Consider the following 22,835-nt stretch of genomic DNA (forward strand, 5'->3'; position numbering starts at 1 on the left):
TGCCTTACCTCACTGACAAAGAAATGTATATTAAGTCTGTTTTGTTTCTATAATTAAGAAATTCCTACGGTAGGATGACGTGTATATATGTATGTATGTATATATGTGTGTGTGTGCGTGTGCGTGTGCGTGTGTGTGTGTGTGTATGAAGTGATTAGAATTGAAAAAGAGTGGAGAAAATAAAGTTTTTAAACATTTTAATAGAGATAAAAATGGTGAGAGTGACGATTTGGTGCAGTGGAATAATTCATAGGGTGGTGTTTATTGATTGGTGAATAAAGAGTAGATTTTTATTTTTAGATTTTTAAAAACTTTACAGACAGTTTTGTAATCTTGTATAGAATGACAAATTGATATTTTTAGTGGAGATCTGAATGTGGCAGAGTAGATGTATATAGATGTATATAGAAGTATACCATAGTAGGCCTGTCACAAAAATCAATATATTGACTTATTGCACAACACATGGACATGACCTGAATCCTTTTTGGTGATGCAGTAAATATCGCCCATACATAAAAACAAATTCATTTTAGCTGATTGTGCAACATCTCTATCTCTAATAGAGGTGTCAGTGTCAGTATGGTTAAAAACACTTTGTTATTTACTATAAATTACTACAGTATATAGCCATCATTTGGGTGTCTGACAACAGAAAATAGATCTGGTAGCAAATATCGCAGCCTTTTTACCAAACATTTATAATAAACATTTATTATTATTTATTTAGGATATGCATTTTCACATTCTGATTCCAATGCCTAATTATTAAATTGTTAAAATGTCTAATTAAATGAAATATTCTTAAGAATAAAATATGATGTGTTCTTTGGAAGAATGTACTTGCATTGTGATTATATTATATTGTCATTCTGGCATCATATAATGAGTGGCATACAGTGCATCTGGAAAGTATTCATAGCGCTTCACTTTTTCGACATTTCTTTGTTACTTTGTTGATTCACCTTTGGAAACAATTACAGCCTCAAGTCTTTTTGAATATGATGCCACAAGCTAGGCACACCTGTCTTTGGGATTTTTTGCCCATTCCTCTTTGCAGTACCTCTCAAGCTCTATCAGGTTGGATGGGAAGCGACTGTGTACAGCCATTTTCAGATCTCCCCAGAGATGTTCAACAGGATTTAGGTTTGGGCTCTGGCTGGGCCACTCATGGACATTCACCAAGTTATTGTGAAGCCACTCCACTGATGGTGTGCTTTGGGTGATTGTCCTGCTGGAAGATGAACCGTCGCCCCAGTCTGAGGTCAAGAGCACTCTGAAGCAGGTTTTCATTCAGCATGTCTCTGTTGATTGCTGCATTCATCTTTCTCTCCATCCTGACTAGTCTTCCAGTTCCCGCTGCTGAAAAACATCCCCACAGCATGATGCTGCCACCACCATGCTTCACTATAGGGATGGTATTAGCCTGGTGATGAGCACGGCCTGGTTTTCTCCAAACGAAACGCCTGGCATTTACTCCAAAGAGAATTTTTGTCTCATCCGATCAGAGAATTTTGTTTCTTATGGACTGAGAGTCCTTCAGATGCCTTTTGGCAAATTCCAGGGGAGTGGTTTCCGTCTGGCCACTCTACCATACAGGCCGGATTGGTGGAGTACTGCAGAGATGATTGTCCTTCTGTAAGGTTTCCACAGAAGAACACAGAAGCTCAGACAAAGTGACCATCGGGCTATTGATCACCTCACTGACTAAGACTCTCCTCCCCTGATCACTTAGCTTAGATGGCCAACCAGCTCTAGGAAAAGTCCTGGTGGTTCCAAACATCTTCCATTTATGGATGATGGAGGCCACTGTGCTCATTGGAGTAACCTTCCTCAGCCTTGTGCCTTGAGACAATCCTGTCTCCGAGGTCTACAGACAATTCCTTTGTCTTCATGCTTGGTTTGTGCTTTGACATGAACTGTCAACCCTGGGACCTTATACAGACATGTGTATGACTTTTCAAATCATGTCCAATCAACTGAATTGACCACAGGTGAACTCCAATTAAGCTGCTGAAACATCTCAAGAATGATCAGTGGAAAAAGAATGTACCTGAGCTCAATTTAGAGCTTCACAGCAAAGGCTGTGAATTCTTATGTACATGTTTTAATAAATTTGCAACAATTTCAAATCTTTTTTCACATTGTCATTATGGGGTGTTGTGTGTAGAATTTTGAGTAAAGAAATGAATTTAATCCATGTTGGAATAAGGCTGTAACATAAAGAAATGTGGAAAAAGTGAAGCGCTATGAATACTTTCCGGATACACTGTAAAATGGTCTAAAACAGGGGTGTCCAAACTCGGTCCTGAAGGGCCGGTGTCCTGCAGATTTTAGCTCCAACTTGCCTCAACACACCTGCACGGATGTTTCTAGAAAGCCTAGTAAGTGCTTGATTAGCTAGCCCAGGTGTGTCTGATTGGGGTTGGAACTAAACTTTGCAGGACACCGGCCCTCCAGGACCGAGCTTGGACATGCCTGGTCTAAAATGACCGTAATATTGTTTATTGCAATATATTTTGGTGCAATATATCGTACTATAAAAAATAGATATCGTGAAAGCTTTATACTACAGTCAAAAGTTTGAGGTCAATACGATTGTTTAATGTCCCTTGTTTAGTACATTTAATTAAAAACACAGCAGAATAAGCATTGCTGAGAATTTTCTGGTATCTCAAGATTGTATTCAAATCGATTCTTGGTGTCACAAATAAACAATCAGATCATTTTGAATCATTGAAACTACTTCAAAACCATTGATTGTCAACTAGCCTTTAAGAAAATTTTATTTAAAATGTGTGCATAAATGACATTTGCAGTAACAAAGCTGAATTTTAGAAGGCCACCACTACAGACTTTAGTGTCACATTATGCTTTTGGAAACATTTGTTATTATTAACTTGAAAAATTGTTGTGCTGCTTAAAATATTTGAGAAAACCTGTTTGCTTTCTATTTCAAGGACTATTTAATGAATTGTGTTCAAAGTAACAATATATATTCTTTTAAAAAAAATCTTCATAACATAAATGTCTTTACTGTCAATTTTGACCAATTTGCTTCATAATACTTTCTATTCACAAACAATACAAACATCGAATGGTATGGTAATGTAGGTATGTTGACATTTTCTATAGAGTCAATCTAGCGCATACTTGCCAACAGTCCCGTATTAAGAAAAATACATAAATGCATAAATGCAAATCTCCAAAAATCACAAAGTGAAAATTAATTTTTGAGAAATATTTATTTAATTTTTTTATTTTATTTTAATTTATTTTTTTATGCTAACAAAAATAAGTTTCTGGAAATACAAATGAAATTTGCAATCAAAAAAGAACTGCAAATAAAAATAAAGCAGTGCAAAAATAAATAAATAAAATGTTTGCAATTTAAAAAATAAAAATAAAATAAAAAATATATATAATATATATATATTTGCAAAACATTGTTTGTAGCATTGCCTTTTCAAAAGCCGTCCAGTCAATTGCAATGCAATTAATTTTCGCTTTGAGATTTTTGGAGATTTGCATTTATTTCTTTATCTTTGCTAAATACTTTCTTATTTTGCAAGTATATATGGCCCTACATTGACTCCGTAATGTTCTATCTAGCATAAGATTTCTTTTTGCTTTTCAGACCAACATTACTAGGCACACATGGACACACACGCACGACACAACAACAGTGCTCTTTCATGTCTCATTAGCAGCAAACTCGTCCGCTTTAGTTGCCAGGTAAAGTTGACTGTGAGCCCAGGTCACTGAACCATTGCGCTCGCATTAGACTGTAATGCCAGTCTTTATTAGATTCTGTCTGTGGTCATCGGTGGTCTGTAAACAACAGCAGACCAGTAGGTAAACTTGATTATGTCAGACAACTATAAAACACTGCAATCAAAAATACAACTGATTAATAAATTGGATGTAATTGAATTCAATATGGATGTCACGATGGCGCAGTGGGTAGCACGATCGCCTCACAGTAAGAAGGTCACTGGTTCGAGCCCTGGCTGTGTCAGTTGGCATTTTCAAAGTCTTTCCCAGTCCAAAGATGTGTGCTATTGGTGAATTGGGTAAGCTAAATTGTCCATAGTGTATGTGTGTGAATGAGTGTATGGGTGTTTCCCAGTAATGGGTTGCAGCTGGAAGGGTATCCGATGCGTAAAACATATGCTGGATAAGTTGGTGGTTCGTTCCACTGTGGTGACCTCGGATTAATAAAGGGACTAAGCCAAAAAGAAAATGAATGAATTCCATATATAAATCAGGTTGACTGAAACATGTTTTACACAAACTAGCATTACCGAAAAAAGTTGCCTCAATGATCGTTGTGGTATAATTCGAAATATGTTTTTACAAATACAGACCCTTCAAACATTAGATTAAAAAATGGTGCTATTAAAAAGGTTGAGAATGATTTGGCTGACTTGTGTCCTAACAGCTCTCTCTCTCTCTCTGTCTGCATCTCAACAGTAGTCAGTCATGCCGCTGGTGAAGAGGAGTATCGAGCCCAAGCACCTGTGTCGAGGGGCTCTTCCTGATGGAGTGCCCAGTGAATTAGAGTGCGTCACCAACAGCACACTGGCAGCCATCATTAAACAACTGGGCAGCCTGAGTGAGTTTTCTCTTCTCTCATTGCTTAATCTTAAATAATATTAAGTCTGTCAAAACGGGTGCCATTTTTTTACCCCACAATGTACTCCTAGTGAAAATAGTGTCAGGGGCTGCGCAGTGTGCTCCTTATAGACACTAGTTTATCGTATTTCTTTTTTCCATATTTATTTTCTGTTGTCGCTTTATGTACACTGGAAGCTTCTGTAGCCAAAACTAATTCCTGTGTGTGTGTGTGTGTGTGTGTGTGTGTGTGTGAGTGAAGCACACTTGGCAATAAAACTGATTCTTATTCTTTTTAATGTAAGAACTGCTGCAAATTGAATGTGCGAGGCTTTCAGTGTTATCCACTTTTAGTTATTTGAGCTGTACTAAAAAAGACGGGTATTCTGGTGAATAATTTGTCATTATTTTTATGTACCATTGTCATCACAAATGCACTAGTTTTGAAAATGAAAACTGATTTGTACTTAAGCGAAACATGGCAAAGAGTATGGAACAACTGCATAAATAACATATTACATGAAATTAACCAGAAAATAAATGAAAGACACTTGGCAAATTATAATTTTGAGACCAGGCATAATCAAACTGTCCATACTAGATGTCGAATTGGACATTCTAAGATTGACTTATTTGTATTTACTCAATAACGAAGCACCACCTAAATGTAATTACTGCCAGGCTGCTCTTATCATAAAATATGTTTTGTTGGAATATGGAACTTTGAATACCATTAGACAAATTTAGACAAAAGGAGTACTTTGATGGACCACCAGGAAGAATTTTAAATTATTTATCAAATATTGAACTGAAAAATCATATTTAACTTTGAATATATTTTTGTGTGAATTTTATTTATTTCTATGCTATATATTTGTCTAAGTAACTTTTTATTGTAATACGAATTTGTTTTTATCTTGTAATATTTTATGTACATCCATTTTGCCATGAAAAAGCCATACGTTGCTGATGTTGCATTAAATAAAATTATAAATAATAAATAAAAATTAAAACTCTTTTAGCAAGTACTCAACTTCATGTTGTTCCAATACTCTGACATCTTTGTTCATCTTCAAAACATGAATGAAGGTAGTTTTACTGTTAATGAGAATAAATCATCTATTGCGGCTGTCAATTTCAGTTTCAATTCCCTTTTCGCAGTACTAAAAGTATTCCCAGATTACCTAGGAAGAATGAATTCGGTCGGAAGAGAAACTCAGAAACATTGTGAAATGATGGTTGCACGTTTTTAATATGAGAGAATGCGTATTTGTAGCAGTATATCAAGATAAAATCACTTAAAACATCTTAATATTTTAGAGAAAGTAACCAAAGATTGCTTAACCAGCTGTTTATCTTATACACCCATGACCCAACCATAGTTGAACATCATGTAGCCTACTTTTTGATGATCTGACCCACGGATCAAATGGCAGAACTTGTGAATTTAAAGAAGAACTGCGCATTACAGGGTTTATGCGTCCTAGGCTTGGGCGGTATCTAATTTTTGATACCGTCAAACCTCCTCCCTAGTTTGCCTCGGTATCCGGTATTACCGTGCATAATAAAAAAAATTATGACATAAGGCTCAGACAGCGATATATGCGTTCGTGGTCACCTATTTGTCTTGTTCGTATTAGAGATCTGCGCGGGACGCTCTCATTCTCTCTCACACACACACACATATAGAGAGCACCAAGCGACACACAGCATCAGGCTCTCTCTCGTTCACACACAAATACACACACACACATAAACGGCATCCCGTTCAAATTACACCAGAGTTACCGACTGCTCCCGCAATTTATTCGCAAATTTTTTTCCCGCACCGCAAGAAATGTGGTCGGGTCCCGCAACTCCCGCGGTACAGCAGCGGGAATGCAGACCTCTAGTTCGTATTTACCACGTCTCCCTTCTCGTTCGGTTGAAACCGAAAATACTGCCAAACTGCAGAGGTTGTGTTGTTTTTCAAGACCAGGTCACTTGGTGCGTGACTTGCCATCTTACCTCACCTCTCTCTCTCTCTCTCTCTCTCTCTCTCTCTCTCTCTTTCTCTCATCCACACTGTCCCGTGATGACAATCACGCATGCGCATATTTAGGCATTAAATAAATAATATTTATTATTTAATACTTGTCTCCCAATTAAGTGCATTGGTTTTTATGACTGTAGAATGGTATTGAAACTGACACAGTTGCTATTTTTAAATCCCGTGGTATACCATATAACCATATTACCGCCCAAGCCTAATGCTACCCTAAAATGCAATGTCAAGAGAGTGAATCCATAAGGTAATGTAAACTGCACACACTTGATTATGTAATGTGTGAAGTCATAGACGCGTGTCAGCGCAAGGATAACTTGCGCTTAATCAAGTAATTGATAAGTTCATGCTTAATCAGTAATTGATAAGATCTATGGATTTGCAGGGTTATCAACAATGTGTGTATATTTGTGTGTATATTTGTGTGTATATTCTGTTAAAGATTTTTGTGTTCATCCTTGTTACAAGCAAAAAATAAAACCTCCTTATAAATTAATTGCTTTGAAATCAAATCTAAAAAGTATCAGAATCGGAACTTGGTATCGGCCAGTAAAGAGGAATTACCAACGCAAACATGATGTCACACGGGGTCCTGGTTGCAAAAAAAGACAGCTTGCAATAGCAAACATGTCGTGTTATGCAGTAGGATGCCAAAACTTTTATCGAACACTACACTGCTTTTAATGCCAACCGCATATGTCTTTGGCTAAAAGAGAGCTGAATGGAGTGAGGACCTAATTAAAAATGCTCGACTCTGCAGTTCTCATTTTATATCCGGTAAGTTCACGCTATGCTGAATCATACACATTACTCGTTTTTGATTGCAGCAATGATTTTAGCAAAAACAGTTAAATATGGTTAATTAAACTGCGGACACTGAATGCTTGGAATGAAATGTAAACATGTAAAGTCACATACCCTGCCATACAGGTGCAGTTTGCTGTCAGAATGCCGTTGTTTTGCTTGTTGATGATTAATTACCCAGGCCTTGTACAGTTCCGTCTTCTTTCCTTGTCTTTGGCTAGGCAGAACCTCGGTTTTTAGCAGTACAAAGTTTTGAATCTGGTAATCATGGAACATTATTTCTTGCACATGACCACACAGAACAAAATTGTTGGCATCCAAAGACTTATAGAACTTCTCTCTTGTAAAAACACATGGAGTTTCACTGAGATAGTATATTTCATGCTGGATGCTTGGCTATTTCGTCTTATCCAATATCCATTGGGAGGGTGCTATTGCAAATGGATCTGTCAGACGAACGCCGCTCACTTTAGCGTTAATTTTGCTGAATAACTGTGCTTGTCACTGGGTGACAAACTGTTATCATACGCTGAAAGCATTATCTAAATAATATGTATAATATGTAATCAACATAACTTATCTCTAATACAACAACAAACTCTGTACCACATCGGATGTCATTCCCTCGCTGTAAATGCTAGCTCTCCTGGTTTTTTCTGCAACCTCGTTGCGCTCGCATCTTTAATGTTTACAAACAAGGTAATTCGTCTATACAGATTAAAATAATCGTACCCGTAGCGGTTTGTTAAAAAAAAAAAAAAAAAGTGGTATCAGTTCATCCTCTAGTATTATAGATGAAACCTCATACTCTATAGACATTTTTCGTCCCTAGATGATCACAGTCCAGGAAAGGAATCAGAAACATTCCATGTGACTTTAGTGGTTCAACTGTAATTATACGAAGATGAAAAGACTGTGAAAACGACACTGTCCGCCTATATCTTCTCTCCCGTGTCAGGTCTTCAGTGTGTGTTTACTAGTATAGGGAAGTACAACTTATTGCCATTGAAGTCTGCACACAATATGCAAGCAATATATTGCCTGTAGTAAACATTCACACTGATCTGATATGAAAGACATTAGTGAACAAAGTGAGTTTTAATTTTTTTTTTTTTTTAACAGTTGAATCGCATAGAAGTCACATGGAATGTTTGGCAATCTTTTTGGTTCCTTTACTGGACTTTCTGTGTTTGGTGGATGAGACCGCTATCTAAAATATATTAATTTGTGGTCAGATGATGAACGAAGGTCTCGGGGGATTGGAACAACATAACGATGAGTAATTAATAACAGAATTTTCAGTTCTGTGTCAACTAACCCTGGAAGTTATTTATAAGTTAATTACTTGCATCATAGTTACGGTAATGGATGTAAATACATTGACTGTGTAATATCTTTGTCATGTTTTTACCATTTTGTCAAAATTAATTTTATAGACTTAACATGATTTGTTTTTTTCTTCTTTAGACATTTATAGAATATATGATGATAATATTTACACAGCATTTATTTATTTATTTATTTATTTATTTATTTATTGCCATTTTGGCATCATTTAATATAAGTTGATGCCCAAATCAGTTGTGTCATATTTAATGAAAAAAACAAAGCTTAATATGTCAATATTATGCAGAATGCTGAGAGATCCTTTTAATTCTGAGGTAGCTTTGTCCTGATTATTTATACAGAAGACACTCGCTAAGATGTTTTTCCTTGTAGCAACATATTATATACAGTAGGGCAGCTAGGGCTGCATGATATTGCAAAAATCTGACATTGCGATATTTTGTTTTGCCACAATGTATATTGCGATATGAATATAGTGATAATTTTAATAGCTCTATTTGGAAAGATAGTTCTTTTAGATCGACTGGGATGATCAAGTCTTTTTTTACATGCAGTGCATCTGCATTAATTATAATAAATTGCAATCAAAAATGGTTTTCTGGTTTTCTGTGGAATCTAACAGTATTCAAATAGAGAGATTAAACGGTGAAATAACAAAATCAAATGTAAAATAACATGGCCATTGTGTAAATGGTTAAAAAACATTTTTAATAATGTCTTTTATCTATTAGTCTTTAATAAATGATCTAATACTGCAATGTGACTATTGCGGAAATACATATTGTGTTACAGTTGCTCAAACTATATATAGTTCAGCCCAAATATACAGGTATGTAAATAAAGGAAAAAACTTGTCAGCCATATTTAGAACAAGAATCTTTTGATGACACATTAAACGACTCTATTTATGGATAAAAGTGCCATTTTAAATCTTTATCTTTGCCTCTATCCTTCAAACAAGCTTTTACTTAATTTCAGCCAATCATTTAAAGAATATAAAAAGTATTCAGTAACTGTTTTTAATCTCTACATTAATATTAGTTATACATAAAAATGTCTAATTTCACATGTATTGACTTTTTTTTTATTTGTTTGTTTTTCAGAAAAAAAAATGTACACACTTTGGGCTCTATTTGAATGATCTAGGAGCAAAGTCTAAAGCTCATGGCACAAAAGCATTTAGGGAATGTCTAAATCCACTTTTGCTATTTTAAGGATGGAAAAATACGCTCTGTGCCGCGGCGCATGGTCTAACAGTGTTGTGCTTATTCTCTTAATGAGTTATTGGTGTGTTTTGAGCAAAACATGCATTAAACCAATCAGAGTCTCATCTCACATTCCCTTTAAGAGTCAGTTGTGTGGCACCATGGCACATTTGCTATTTACATGGTGGATTTTGTTAGTGGAAAAAAGGGAACGCTTCACTAGCGAGAAAGCTGTTAAACAGACCATCTGCAGCGCGAGGATAAAGAACAAGCTTCCTCCATTCGACCTCTATACTTTTTAGTTTACTTTTACTCTACTCTTTTCCTTTCGTGGATAAGGAAACAATGTTCTACGCACTCCACTGAAGACATCCATTAGCCTACATATTTAAATTCGTTTGTTAAGCGCAAAGGTTTGTTTCAAAACTATTTGTAAATTCAGTTCTAATGAGTTATATCCAAACACACATCTTACTCTTATGCCCCATGTGGTGATGCATAATGCATACTCCAAAACCTGACAGGTGGACAAATCTAAACTTGTTTTAATTAAAACAAATATAAATATGCATATAATAAATACTACAAAATAGTAACTCCCCAACAATGCACCTTAACACACCTCCTTTTTTGGCCAGAACACCCATGAGTCCACAAAGTGGCACAAATGGATCTGCTATTTAAACAACATGGTGCAAAATGTGAAAATTAGGTTTGCGCTGTTCTAAAAATAGCAATAAATCGCACCAAACATGTCTTGCGCCTTATTGTGCTGGTGTATGATAGGGCCCTTAGTGTGTTAAATGCTCTATGAATGTAAAATCAATGTTGTAAATTTAATGTGGGCACAGATGTAATGTATGTCTGTCTATTTTTATCTATATTATAACATCTTTGTTTCTTTGTTCAGTTGTAATGCATCGCTATGCTTTTTCATCAATAACATAAAAAACAAAATTATCATGAAAATTCAGCTCGTCTTTTCAGCATGACTTTTTTCTTAGCTTCTGTCTCCATCCATTTTGCAGGCCGACACGCGGAGGACATCTTCGGAGAGCTGTTTAATGAAGCCAACAGTTTCTACATGCGTATGAATAACCTGCAGGAGAGAGTGGACCTGCTGGCCATCAAAGTCACCCAGCTGGACTCCACTGTGGAAGAGGGTAACATCAATAATCTCTCCATCATCTCCAGATCTTATCAAAGCTTTGAGCTGTAGCAGGTAGCAGCACAAGAGAACCCTTGCCTTCCAGTGCTGTCTTCTATAATGGTCTTCTTTTAGCCTGTAGTTAGAGGGATGACCCAGCTTTCTCTGCCATGAAAGAGAGAGACATCAGACTGTATCACTTTACTCCTCCCTCTTCTCCTCTCATCTCTTGCTTTTGTTCTTCTCTCAGCGGAATTGAAAAATCCAGTGGCCGGTGGCACCGTTTTCTTGTCTGGATTAATGAAACCGATAGCAGAGCTCATCGTGGCTCTGGCCAGGTTTATAACTCGTATTAAGATGTGTTGTGGTTGATCGGATCACAAGTAGACGAGGGAGAAGTATTACTATTTAACAGCATTATTGCTTGTTACCAGTGGGTCTCCACAGTGGAATAAACCACTAAATACACCAAATAGCATATACTTTACATGAGTAAAAACCAGCACAGATTGCTGGAAAACAGCCACATGCATATATATGTACAGTTTTTTCCCCAATTTCTGTTTAACAGAAAGATAACTGATTTCTAATAACTGATTTCTTTTGTCGTTTCCGTGATGACAGTACATTATATTTTAATAGATATTTTTCAGGATAGTAGTATTCAGCTTAAAGTGCAATTTAAAGGCTTAACTAGGTTAATTAGTCAAGTTAGGGTAATTTGGCAAATCATTTTATAGCAGACAATTGTTATAAGAGACAAAACAATATTGCTTAAGGGGCTAAAAATATTGCCCCTAAAATTTTGATTTTTTTTTTATGAAAAACTGCTTTTATTCTAGCCAAAATAAAACAAATAAGACTTTCTCCACAAGAAAAAATATTATAGGAAATACTGTTTAAAAAAAACAAAAAAAAAAAACCTTGCTTTGTTAAACGTAATTTGGGTAATATTTAAAAACGAAAGAAAAAAAAATCAAAGGGGGTCTAATAATTCTGACTTCAACTGTATGTGTTCGTATTTAAAAATTTCTAATAGTTTTGGTCAATAATTTTACTGCAAAATTTGAATAATCTGTTACATATATGGATTACTGGATTACAAGTTAAAGCAGTAGAAACCAATGAAATATACTTTGAATTGAGTAATGCAAGTAAAAATATTAGAATTATTTTATTTTTTAAATTTTTCCTTATTAAGTCATAATACAGCATTGATATAATTTTAACATTTATATACATGACTGTCAACTTTTAAACTCATTTAGTTGTTTAAACACATTTTTTACAATAGCGAAAGTAATTATTTATTCATTCACTCTTTTTTTTTTTCCTTCGGCTTAGTCCCTTATTTATCATGGATCGCCACAGCAGAATGAACCGCCAACTATTCCGGCATATGTTTATGCAGCGGACCCCTTCCAGCCACAACCGAGTTCTTGTAAACACCCATACACTCTTGCATTCACACACACACATACACTATGGCCAATTTAGTTTATTCAATTCAATTAATGTTCTTGGACTGTGGGGGAAACCGGAGCACCCGGAGAAAAACCATGCCAACACGGGAAGAACATGCAAACTCCACACAGAAATGCCAACTGACCCAGCCGGACTCAAACCAGTGACAGTGCTAACAACTGGGCCACCTTGCTGCCCAAAAGTAATTGAATTCTGAAAAAATAATAATGTTACATAAATTATATCTGTTTATGCTGCTTTGTATAAAATATATTTTTAGCACCATATTAATGATTTTATACATGAAATAAACATTCACAAACCTGTAATTTACTAAAGAGATTGACAGAACCGCTGTTTGAAGAGAAGGCTGTATTCGTTATCAAATTATTTTTGTGAAAGAAAAACTTTAAATATAGAGCTGTAATTGTAAGACAATATTAAATGCTGGATTTTAGCCATTTACATAGTCATGTGAGATTTAAAGATTTTATTACTGGATTACTTAAGCCGCTGAATGAATTAAAAAGTGTATTCACATGCAAAGGGACTACGCAAAATGATATTGAGACATTTGCTTTTTAATTTTTTTTCCTCTTCAAACCAAACCAAACAATTAAAAACGAGATTAAATGCTATCTGATCAGCACTTTTTGATGGCATGTCCCACAATGCATCATCTTGTTAGTACGCAAAATAAAGATGCATGTTGTAGCGATGTCCTCGTCTATTTAAAACATCCAGCCGGGCTGAGATCAATAACTAGAGAGCCGATAAAGAGAGTTTAATATGTTCCAGCTCCCCTGTGACCCCTCACTTACGGAGAAGAAACATTGACGTTTCTCTTAAAGTCTGTGCATTCCATTATCACCTGATTCACGGTGAGCGATGACCTCTCAACCACACCATGCTCAAAGCAGGGCCTGCTGGGAATGCACAGCCACAGCGCGCATATATGTGTGTGTTTATGGTTCTCTAATGTGTGCATCTGTCTGACCTGATGGTGATCTGGGGTTTATGCGTGCTGCATATCCAATGAAGGCTTGTTGAGGGAAAAGAGGAGCAAAGAAGGAGATGCTTTCTGAATATCAAGACATCTCACTGTGAGGAAGAGACACAACATTGTCTGAGTGAGCGAGCATCTGTGTGTGTCTGTGTCTGTATTATATGAGAGACTTGCTGGTGCTTTGTTTACTAAACAAATTCTAATAGGTTCCAATTGGATTTTGATTCTAAACTTTAATTCAAAGTTATTTTATATTATGTGTTAGCTCCTACACTCTCAAAATCATTCCACATAAATCAGCAGATTTTATTTTTATTTATTTATATATTTATTTAAAATAATCAAAAGTCAAAGTCAAAATGCATTGTTTCTTCGGTGCACTGCGATGCAGACGTGGATAATTCGTATCGGTTCAGTAATAATCATAACGGGTTATTATGTACTGTCGTCATCTATCTCATGTGCTATGTCGCTGTAGCTTACTATGGCGAGGGAGGCGAGTATTTACAACGCTCCAACTACTTAAAAACACAGAAACTGTTCACAATTTCAGTGTGTGTGTGTGTTTGCTGGACAGCCTTTCTCTGATACTTACAGCAGAGGACCCTATTTCACTGCGATTGAGAGAATGAAAGTAAACTCCATTTCTCTCTCTCTCTCTCTCTCTCTCTCTCTCTCTCTCTCTCTCTCTCTCTCACTGTGGCCCATTTGAACTGCTGGCGTCACTTTTCCTCTCCTCTTGGTTGTTACAGCGATTACTTCTGGATACAGACACGAGCACATGTCTGCAGAGTTTTCTCCACCGCGTCTATCATGGATCAGCTGTGATCGCCGCTGCGGTTTATCGCATATGTAGACATTGCATGAAACATTAGGCCATCAAAATTTACTTGAAAGTCTTGGAAAAATCCTGAAAAAAACATGGAATTTTGGTAGTTAAAATGCGTATGAACCCTGCATATATCTTCTGTAGTAAAAATAACAGTCCTATAGGCCTACTGTATATGACAGACGACACCATCTAACTAAAAACATGATGCTTGCTGTTAACTATAGACTACATTTTTTGAGCGTTCGTTATGACATTGATCTGTTGTGGTCCAGCTTATACTTACTGTTGTGGTACCAGTTTTACTTAATAAACATTCCCTTTTCTGATAATGACATTAATTTTTAATATTGCGCCTGTCAGTTTCACTTTTATTAATCAACTACTTTGACCACTATGAGCCAGGCTTTACAAACTATTCAAAGCACTGAAAGTATTTCCCTCGGAAGAATAAACTCAGTCGGAAGGATGAGAGAATGGAAATTCATTGTGAGAATATTTTTACAGATTGACACACGTCGCGTCTGTGCAGCTGGTGCATGAATGAAGCGCTTGATGCATCACTGAGACACAGCGCACAGCTCTCTGGTATCTGCGGACACTTTCAAAACTTAGCAGCACAAAGGGAAGAAATGAGTGCGTTGAGGATCTGTCCAATGTATTATTGAGCCTTTTCTCATCAAGAATTTCAGGTAGGCCTACTTCGTGTGTTAGGAGCAGGTAATAACCCCCTCTACTCCAGTGTTGCGAATGCGATCTGCCAATCTAACAGACACAGTGCAACATGATTTAGAAAAAGCAATGTACTCCTTGTTGCAGGTCAAAATAAACTAATTTAGTTTAAAACTAAATGCATTTCTCCACTGATTACTTATATTAACAGGAACAAATAGCCTTGGAGAAAGTTTTTCAAATTGTCATGAATGCGACACGCAGTTTGAATTGTGAATAAATGAAGAATGATTGACAGGCTCAGCGGAGGGAATCGCTGAACTGAACATGAATTTAAGCACTTGAATATTCATCTGTGCTTCACATTAAACTATTGAATGGCTTCAGAACATTTGGGATATAGAAGGCCTACATGATAACTTTCTAGTGCCTTATACCTACCTTCATGGCTTTTGTTGGCTTATAAATTACACCGAATATAGCGCACACGCAAGACCGGATTTGGATCGGTACCAGCTGGCCGATACTCGATCCAGCAAAAATATGCGGTATCGAACTGATATCTAATCCAAGTATCAAGATCAGTGCATCCCTACAGCTCAGCATATGTAAGTACACCCCTCACAAATCTATCTTTTAACTTCATATTTTTAATAGGAAGGAAGCTTTACAATATTATATTTGTGCATATACATCAAATTAGTCAGTACTAAAGCCAAATCTGGAGTTTATCTAACAAAATGACTTGCGATAACAGTGCAAAAACTAGAACACCCAAATTTATGTGTTATAGAAAAATATTAAATACAAATTTAAAAGAAGAAAAGTCAAGAGAAGCAAAATAAAAATTTAGCTGTAATTTTGTAAGTTGTTATTTGTTTTGCAATATTTAGCTTGAATTTAATTGTATTATTTTTTCATTTCTAAATGTGTTTGATGACTAAAATATTATTTTAATAAATATATCTGTTTAATAAATCAGTTTTGTTTAAATGCACCAAAATACATTGCCTATATTCACTGAGAAATGGATCAAAATATTCATTTTCAAAATGGGGTGTACTTCATTATACTGAGCACTGTATATATTCCAACATTAAGTTGGTTTACGAGGACATGCATTGTGTCCTTGTAATTCAGGACACTCACAACAAAAATCATAGTTAATGGGGTCTTTTGACATTTAAAATTTGCCACAGGTTTCCTGTGTGTGTTTGGTTTAAGGGTACAGTAATATAATAAGTATTGTTTACAGCATTAAAAAAACATTTAAAAAAACATTATGGCTCTGGAGAGTCGCCACTAATACCAACGTACGTGTGTTAGCAGAAAGGATTGTGTGGTTTGCTGGTATTTATGGTAGTTGCAGAAATGTCATCCCATCCCCCACTTTATGTCTGTTGTAATTATTTATTTATAGTCAGTCGTCCAGACTTAAAACTGAGAATAATTTGTACTTGAACTATCTAAATACCATGACAAAGGAGGTATCTCTTATCTCAAAACTTAAAGGAATATTTGTAACAGATGAAGACAGAGTAGGGCTCACAGTGGTGCAGCGGGTAGCACGATCGCCTCACCTCAAGAAGGTCACTGGTTCGATCCTCAGCTGGGTCAGTTGGCATTTCTGTGTTCTCCCCGTGTTCATGTGGATTTCCTCCTGGTGCTCCGGTTTCCTCCACAAGTCCAAAGACATGTGGTACAGTTAAATTGGGTGAGCTAAATTGGCCATAGTGTATGTGTGTGAATAAGTGTGTATGGATGTTTCCCAGTGATGGATTGCAGCTGGAAGGGCATCCGAAAAAAAAGAAAAGGAATGAATGAATGAATGAATGAAGACAGATTATTGAGAGATTTAGAGCATTAAATTATTATTAAAAATCATATACACTATTACCTAAATGTTATTCCTTTGCATTTGGTCTCCAGTATTCTATAGAAGTAAAACTGATCTGCTTTTTGTTTGGGATTCATTTTATAAATCAGAATGACCATTAAATGTCTGGTGTATCAAGTAGCCTGAAATAATAATAAAAACAGACCGCACGTTTCTATAATGTTTAGTCAAGATTACAATGAAACAAATATTTAATGTGTTAATAAATACTAAGTCTACATCTAATATGTAGAGACGAAAATGACATGCTGTCATGTAAATAAGATTTTGTTTGTTAAATAAAAGATCAAAATATAAACCTTTTCCTGTAGGAAAGGAAGCTTATATGATTTCTGTGTTGATCTGGCTCTATATAGAAAATACAATTAAATAACTTAACATTTATAGGGGACAAAGAGAGATACTGCTTGCATTACAGCTGCACTGTATAGCATAGTACTGTTATATTTTGAGAAGTTGAAACACCTTGTTCTATAAGTTGTCCCAGGTTTGACCTCTCATACACCATTCCTGCCATCAGATCAGGCAGTCTTGAATTATTAATGTTCAATAAAGTAGTACAGTGGGCCCTGAGGCACAGCCAGCGCTTTAATATTGTGAGTGTTCTTCTCTGGCATACATAATTAGAGGACGATTGAGGCGCTTCAGCATTCTTTACACCAAAACAAGACCCGCCCCCTCAGTGACAGACTAACCAATGTAAATTATTTATCTTATTGTTTTGGCCCTCAGCTAAAACATTCATATCAACACAGTGGCATAAATATCAATGGCATGAGTTTCATGTTGCAGAGACAGATATGTTTTTTGATCATCATATTCTTCTTTTTATTTTTAATGGTCTTTCTTTAATTAATTTGCATTTATTTAAATGTAATTGCATATTAGAATTCAATATGAATTACTATTTAATTAAAATTATTTAATTTTCTGTAAATTACTAAAATATATTCAGAGAAAAACTGCTAAATATTCTCCTCCATAAAAAAAAAAAACTAACAAATAAAAAAACTGTAAAGCAGAAACTCCACATGCTATAGAGGTCATGATGATGCACTTAAAGCAGATTTATTATGTAAAAATCACTTTTATAAGGGGTTTAAACACAGTTGTGTGGCAACAGTCTGGAAATACAGCCATCATCTTGTTAAAAAATTTACTAATTCTAACCACACTTGATAAAAACACTTTGATTGCAGTGCTTCTCACAGGTTTGAAATATACTGGTAGCCGGATTGAAACACACCATTTACCCACATCACATAAATAGTTAACTATATGCGACAAACAAAACATTATTTAATTTTGAACAATATTTTTAGTTATTATTACACTGTTATGTGCTGTTTCTTTTCAATGGGTTAAAGTAAAAAAAAACTGTTAAATAAAAAAAGAAATCCACAATTTTTTATGCTATTCAGGAGTCGTGTGCAACCACTGACAGGTAAAATCTTCTTCTCTTTAAAATTCGAAGCAAACTTGAATGCCAAAGCATTTTAGATAAAGCGCTCGGCATAATTGAGTACACCCCATTTTGAAAATGAATATTTTTTTATCCGTTTCTCAGTGAACATAGGCAATGTTTTTTTGGTGCATTTAAATGAAATAGATTTATTAAACAGATATATTTATTCAAATAATATCTTAGTCACCAAACATATTTAGAAATAGAAAGATAATACAATTAAATTCAAGCAAATCTACAAAATTTCTACAAATTTTTTTTTTTTTTTTGTTTTGTTTCTCTTGATTTTTCCTCTTTTTTTTATTTGTATTTAATATTGTTCTTTTACAGATAAATTTGGGTGTACTAGTTATTGCACTGTTATTGTAAGTCATTTTTTTAGATAAGCTCCAGATTTGGCTTCAGTACTGACTAATTTAATGTATATGCACAAATATAATATTGTATAACTTCCTAAGTTAGAGATTTGTGAGGGGTGCACCTATATATGCTGAGCACTGTATGTATATAAAATATCCTATGTAATATTTACATAATAAAATTATTAAAATATACAGCAAATGAGAAATAAATGACAGACAATCCCCCGGTTTCACAAACAAGGTTTAAGGCTAGTCAAGATTCAGTTGCATGTTTGAGCTGTCTCAACTAAAAAAAAAACTTGCAGTGAGATGCCTTAAAATACGTCACACCAGTAATATATTTTTCTAAGGCCATTTTTATAAGTGTGGCTTAAATTGCCTAATTTAAAGGGGTCTAGTTCTGGCTTAATCTAAACCCTGTTTGTGAAACTGGGCCAATATCTCTAAAAATTATAATTGCAAGATTCAAATGTGTAGATTATTTAAATAAGGCAAATTGTGGTATACATATATTTTGCAGCTAGTTTAGACCAGTCATTTTGTCCTCTCCGAGTATAAAGTAAGGTTTTTCTGAGTTGTTCAAGTTAAAGAATGATTATTTAATGCTTCTCACGCTCTCACGACGTGCAGTCAGCTGCGAAGCCATGCAAAAGTAGGCTTAATTAAAAAAGTTATGCAAAAACTAGGGGTGTCAAAATTAGTTGTTTCTTCAGTGCATCGCGATGCAGACGCGGACAATTCGGTATTGGTTCAGTAATAATCATAACCGGTTATTATGTACTGACATCATTTATCTCATATGCGGTATGTCTCAATAGCTTACTATGGCAAGGGAGGCGAGCAGCCGAGCGCAAGTATTTACAACACTGCAACTACTTAAAAACGCAGAAACTCTGCTCAATTTCAATGCATGTGTGTTTGCTGGATCAGTCTTTCACTGACACTTACAGCTGTTCTTTAATGGTATATTAATATATATCTGACTGTATTAAATGTCAAAATTGTATAACAAATAGTATATAAATATATTTATACATTTTATATATAAAAGAAGAAAATATAAAACTGTTTATGCAAAGCATTGTCAATGCACCGTGATGCACCGAGATATTGAATTGAACCGAATCGATGGCATGATAATCACAACCGAATTTTGAGACCAGTGTAGGTTCACAGCTCTAGCAAAAACCCATACGTTTAACGAACGACGGCTTTAGAAAGTGAAAGCAAAGAAGAATTCCGGACATTTTATGAGATTAGGAAATTGTGGCCAGTCTCTGTGGGTCAGCAGAGAACATGAGACACTCTGTGGGGGTGTTGACAGGTCTAGCGCATCCAGAAGAAACTGGGTAAACGAGGCAAGATTTTCCACTACTTAATTGATCACGGTTATATTGGGCAGATACAAAAAAAGTCTAAAAGGATGATAATAAATAAATGTGTAAATAAAACATAAAATCAGAGGGGGAAAGTCCCACCCATTAGTGACAATCACTCCCTCATTAGCATAGACAGCCCTGGGGAGAAGCAGCCGTCATCCTTTAGTGTTTTCACACAGTACCTGCTTAAGATAATGTCAGCGACTAAGAGGCATTATAAATGTTGAGTTTTCCTATTCACAAATGAACACCAGTCTCCATAGACAGCCACTTATTTTGACATATTCAGTTTTTCACAAAGATAGCGTTAGTCCTATTTTGAATATGGCGATATGCTGATGTAAAGGTGTTTCTAGCTCTTTTAAATAAAGTGCTGGGTCACAATCTCATTCGAATTTAAAGCGACAGTCGCCAAAATGGCATATCTTGAATCAAAGCCTAAAAGAGACAGCTTCAAAGAGTTCAAAAAAATTATTAGTTGTGTATTTTTAGCTGAAACTTCACATACACACTCCAGGCACACCAGAGACTTATTTTACATCTTGTAAAAAGGGACATAATAGGCCTTCTTTAAATGTGGGCTGTTATGTTGTATGTGTTTGTGGCATTTCAGATTAGTCCAGGGTGAGATGCAGAGCGTGTGAATACAAAAATGACCATCTGCTGTCTCCATCCTCTCCTTCAGCAGACACATTCGACACTTAAGCAGGGATTTAACACAGCTCTGCCTTAAGGCCCTTTACTCTTTATGTTCATCTAGAGACAGCTTGTCTTAGTTAAATCACAAGTTTAATCACCGTAAAGTAAACAATAAGCTGATCTCTGATTAGTGTCACTGGGTGTAATGGCCCTAAGTTCTAGCATTCTCCATCTTTTTAGCATCATGATATGCAATGCAGTTTTTGGCAGATTTCTTGTCACTAGAATGCTTATATAGTATTCGTTTGGCATATTTAAAGGTCCATGAATCTAAAATAATGTATTATATGTCAGTTGTATTATTATTATATATTTCAATGTATTATTAATATCAGTATTGTTGGTTTTAAGAAAATCTATAAGCTAGTGTGCTTCAAAACATTGACAGAATTTTACATTTAGAAGATATAAAACTGATATAAACATCTAAAGATGATAGTTTGTCACTTCCACCTAAATTGATCAACGGTTCAAATGCTCTTCATTTGATGCACTTGAACTCAACCACCCTCACTGGCAGAGCTGAGATAAAAACAAAATGCTATTGGCTGTTTTTTTAAAGGGGAGGAGCTACTCTGTTTCAGTGGAGATTGCGTGAAACATCGAATAAAAATGCACATTTCAGATCACTTAATGGATCCTTTAAGTAAAATAAATCATGAATGAAATGCATAAATCTGAACAGTCTCTCTCTCACCCGTCTTTAGTTTCTCTTCAAGACATCAATATGAGGAAGGCCTTCAAGAGCTCCACCATTCAGGATCAACAGGTGGTTTCCAGGAACTCCATCCCTAACCCTGTCCTGGAGCTTTACCATCGTGGAGACAAACCACCTCCTCTTAATATTCTCAGCCCATACAGGTAAGATCCACACCATCCTCAACTCAAAATATCTGTCAAATTACATTCTATAAAGATATACATATTGCTTAAAACAAAAGTTGCAGCATCTCATGTCCTGACCCTTACTCTTCAGCAGCATACAGTAACAGAAGCTTAGCAGAGTAGTGTCTTTTTTTTACAACATGCTCATTTACAAGCTAGTAATGATGCTGTGTAGAGGTGCACAAGATGTTTATTAGGAGCTAAGAATCAGTTTTTACTGAGGGGTGTGAGGTGAAATATTTTGTTCTATTATATCCAACTGCACCTAACTATAAGTTATACTTGTCAAAATCCATTGTTGATATAAATAGGTAAGCAGTTTGCAAATTATTATTATAAGTATTATATATATTGACTATCAGGGATAGTCTACGTTTTATAGTAGTTTGTGTACTAAATGTCTTAGTAAACCAAATTTATATATTTAATTACATCTAATTTATTAATCAAACATCTTTATGTTTTCAATGCTTTTATGAATAATGATTGGATTCTGACCTACAGTAACCTGTGGTGTGTTATTCAACAGACATGATTTTCAAAGACATCCTATTTTTGATATAAAACATCATTTTATGTCATCATAAATTATATATAAACGTGTTATTTCTTCTTGGTCATCTTATTCCTAAAGATCAGTGCAAAGTATTTTTCAGTCATTTCTTGTTCACACACCAGGCATGAGCTGGTACAAGATTCTGAAAATATTATAACCTTGGATAAAAATATCACGGTTTCACTGTATCACTGTATTGTGATTACTGCTCTAAAATATATTCCTTTTAAATGTCTGGATTTAAAAAAAACTAAAACGTTTTCCTCATTGAACGCAATATATTTTATTTTAAGAAACATTAAAATATTTTGGGGCTGCACGGTGGCGCATTGGGTAGCACGTTTGCCTCAGCAAGAAGGTCACTGCTTTAAGCCTCGGCTGGGTCAGTTGGCGTTTCTGTGTGGAGTTTGCATATTCTCCCAGTCTTCGCGTGAGTTTTCTCCAGGTGCTCCGGTTTCTC

The 22,835-nt window shown here is 35.4% G+C and overlaps 1 protein-coding gene across 2 annotated transcripts in view; it reads left to right on the forward strand.

Moving 5' to 3' along the window:
* zgc:109889 (uncharacterized protein LOC553542 homolog) overlaps window positions 1-22,835 on the forward strand; it is a 56,835-nt gene that overhangs the window by 20,631 nt on the left and 13,369 nt on the right. For both annotated transcript variants that reach the window (XM_056461269.1, XM_056461270.1), the window contains exons 2-4: window positions 4,474-4,615; window positions 11,043-11,177; window positions 21,642-21,795. In XM_056461269.1, coding sequence (XP_056317244.1) covers window positions 4,483-4,615; window positions 11,043-11,177; window positions 21,642-21,795 — 422 coding nt within the window. In that variant the 5' untranslated portion in view covers window positions 4,474-4,482. The remainder of the gene's footprint in view (window positions 1-4,473; window positions 4,616-11,042; window positions 11,178-21,641; window positions 21,796-22,835) is intronic.

The sequence above is a fragment of the Danio aesculapii genome, chromosome 7, assembly GCF_903798145.1.
Source record: "Danio aesculapii chromosome 7, fDanAes4.1, whole genome shotgun sequence".
Lineage (NCBI taxonomy): Eukaryota > Metazoa > Chordata > Actinopteri > Cypriniformes > Danionidae > Danio > Danio aesculapii.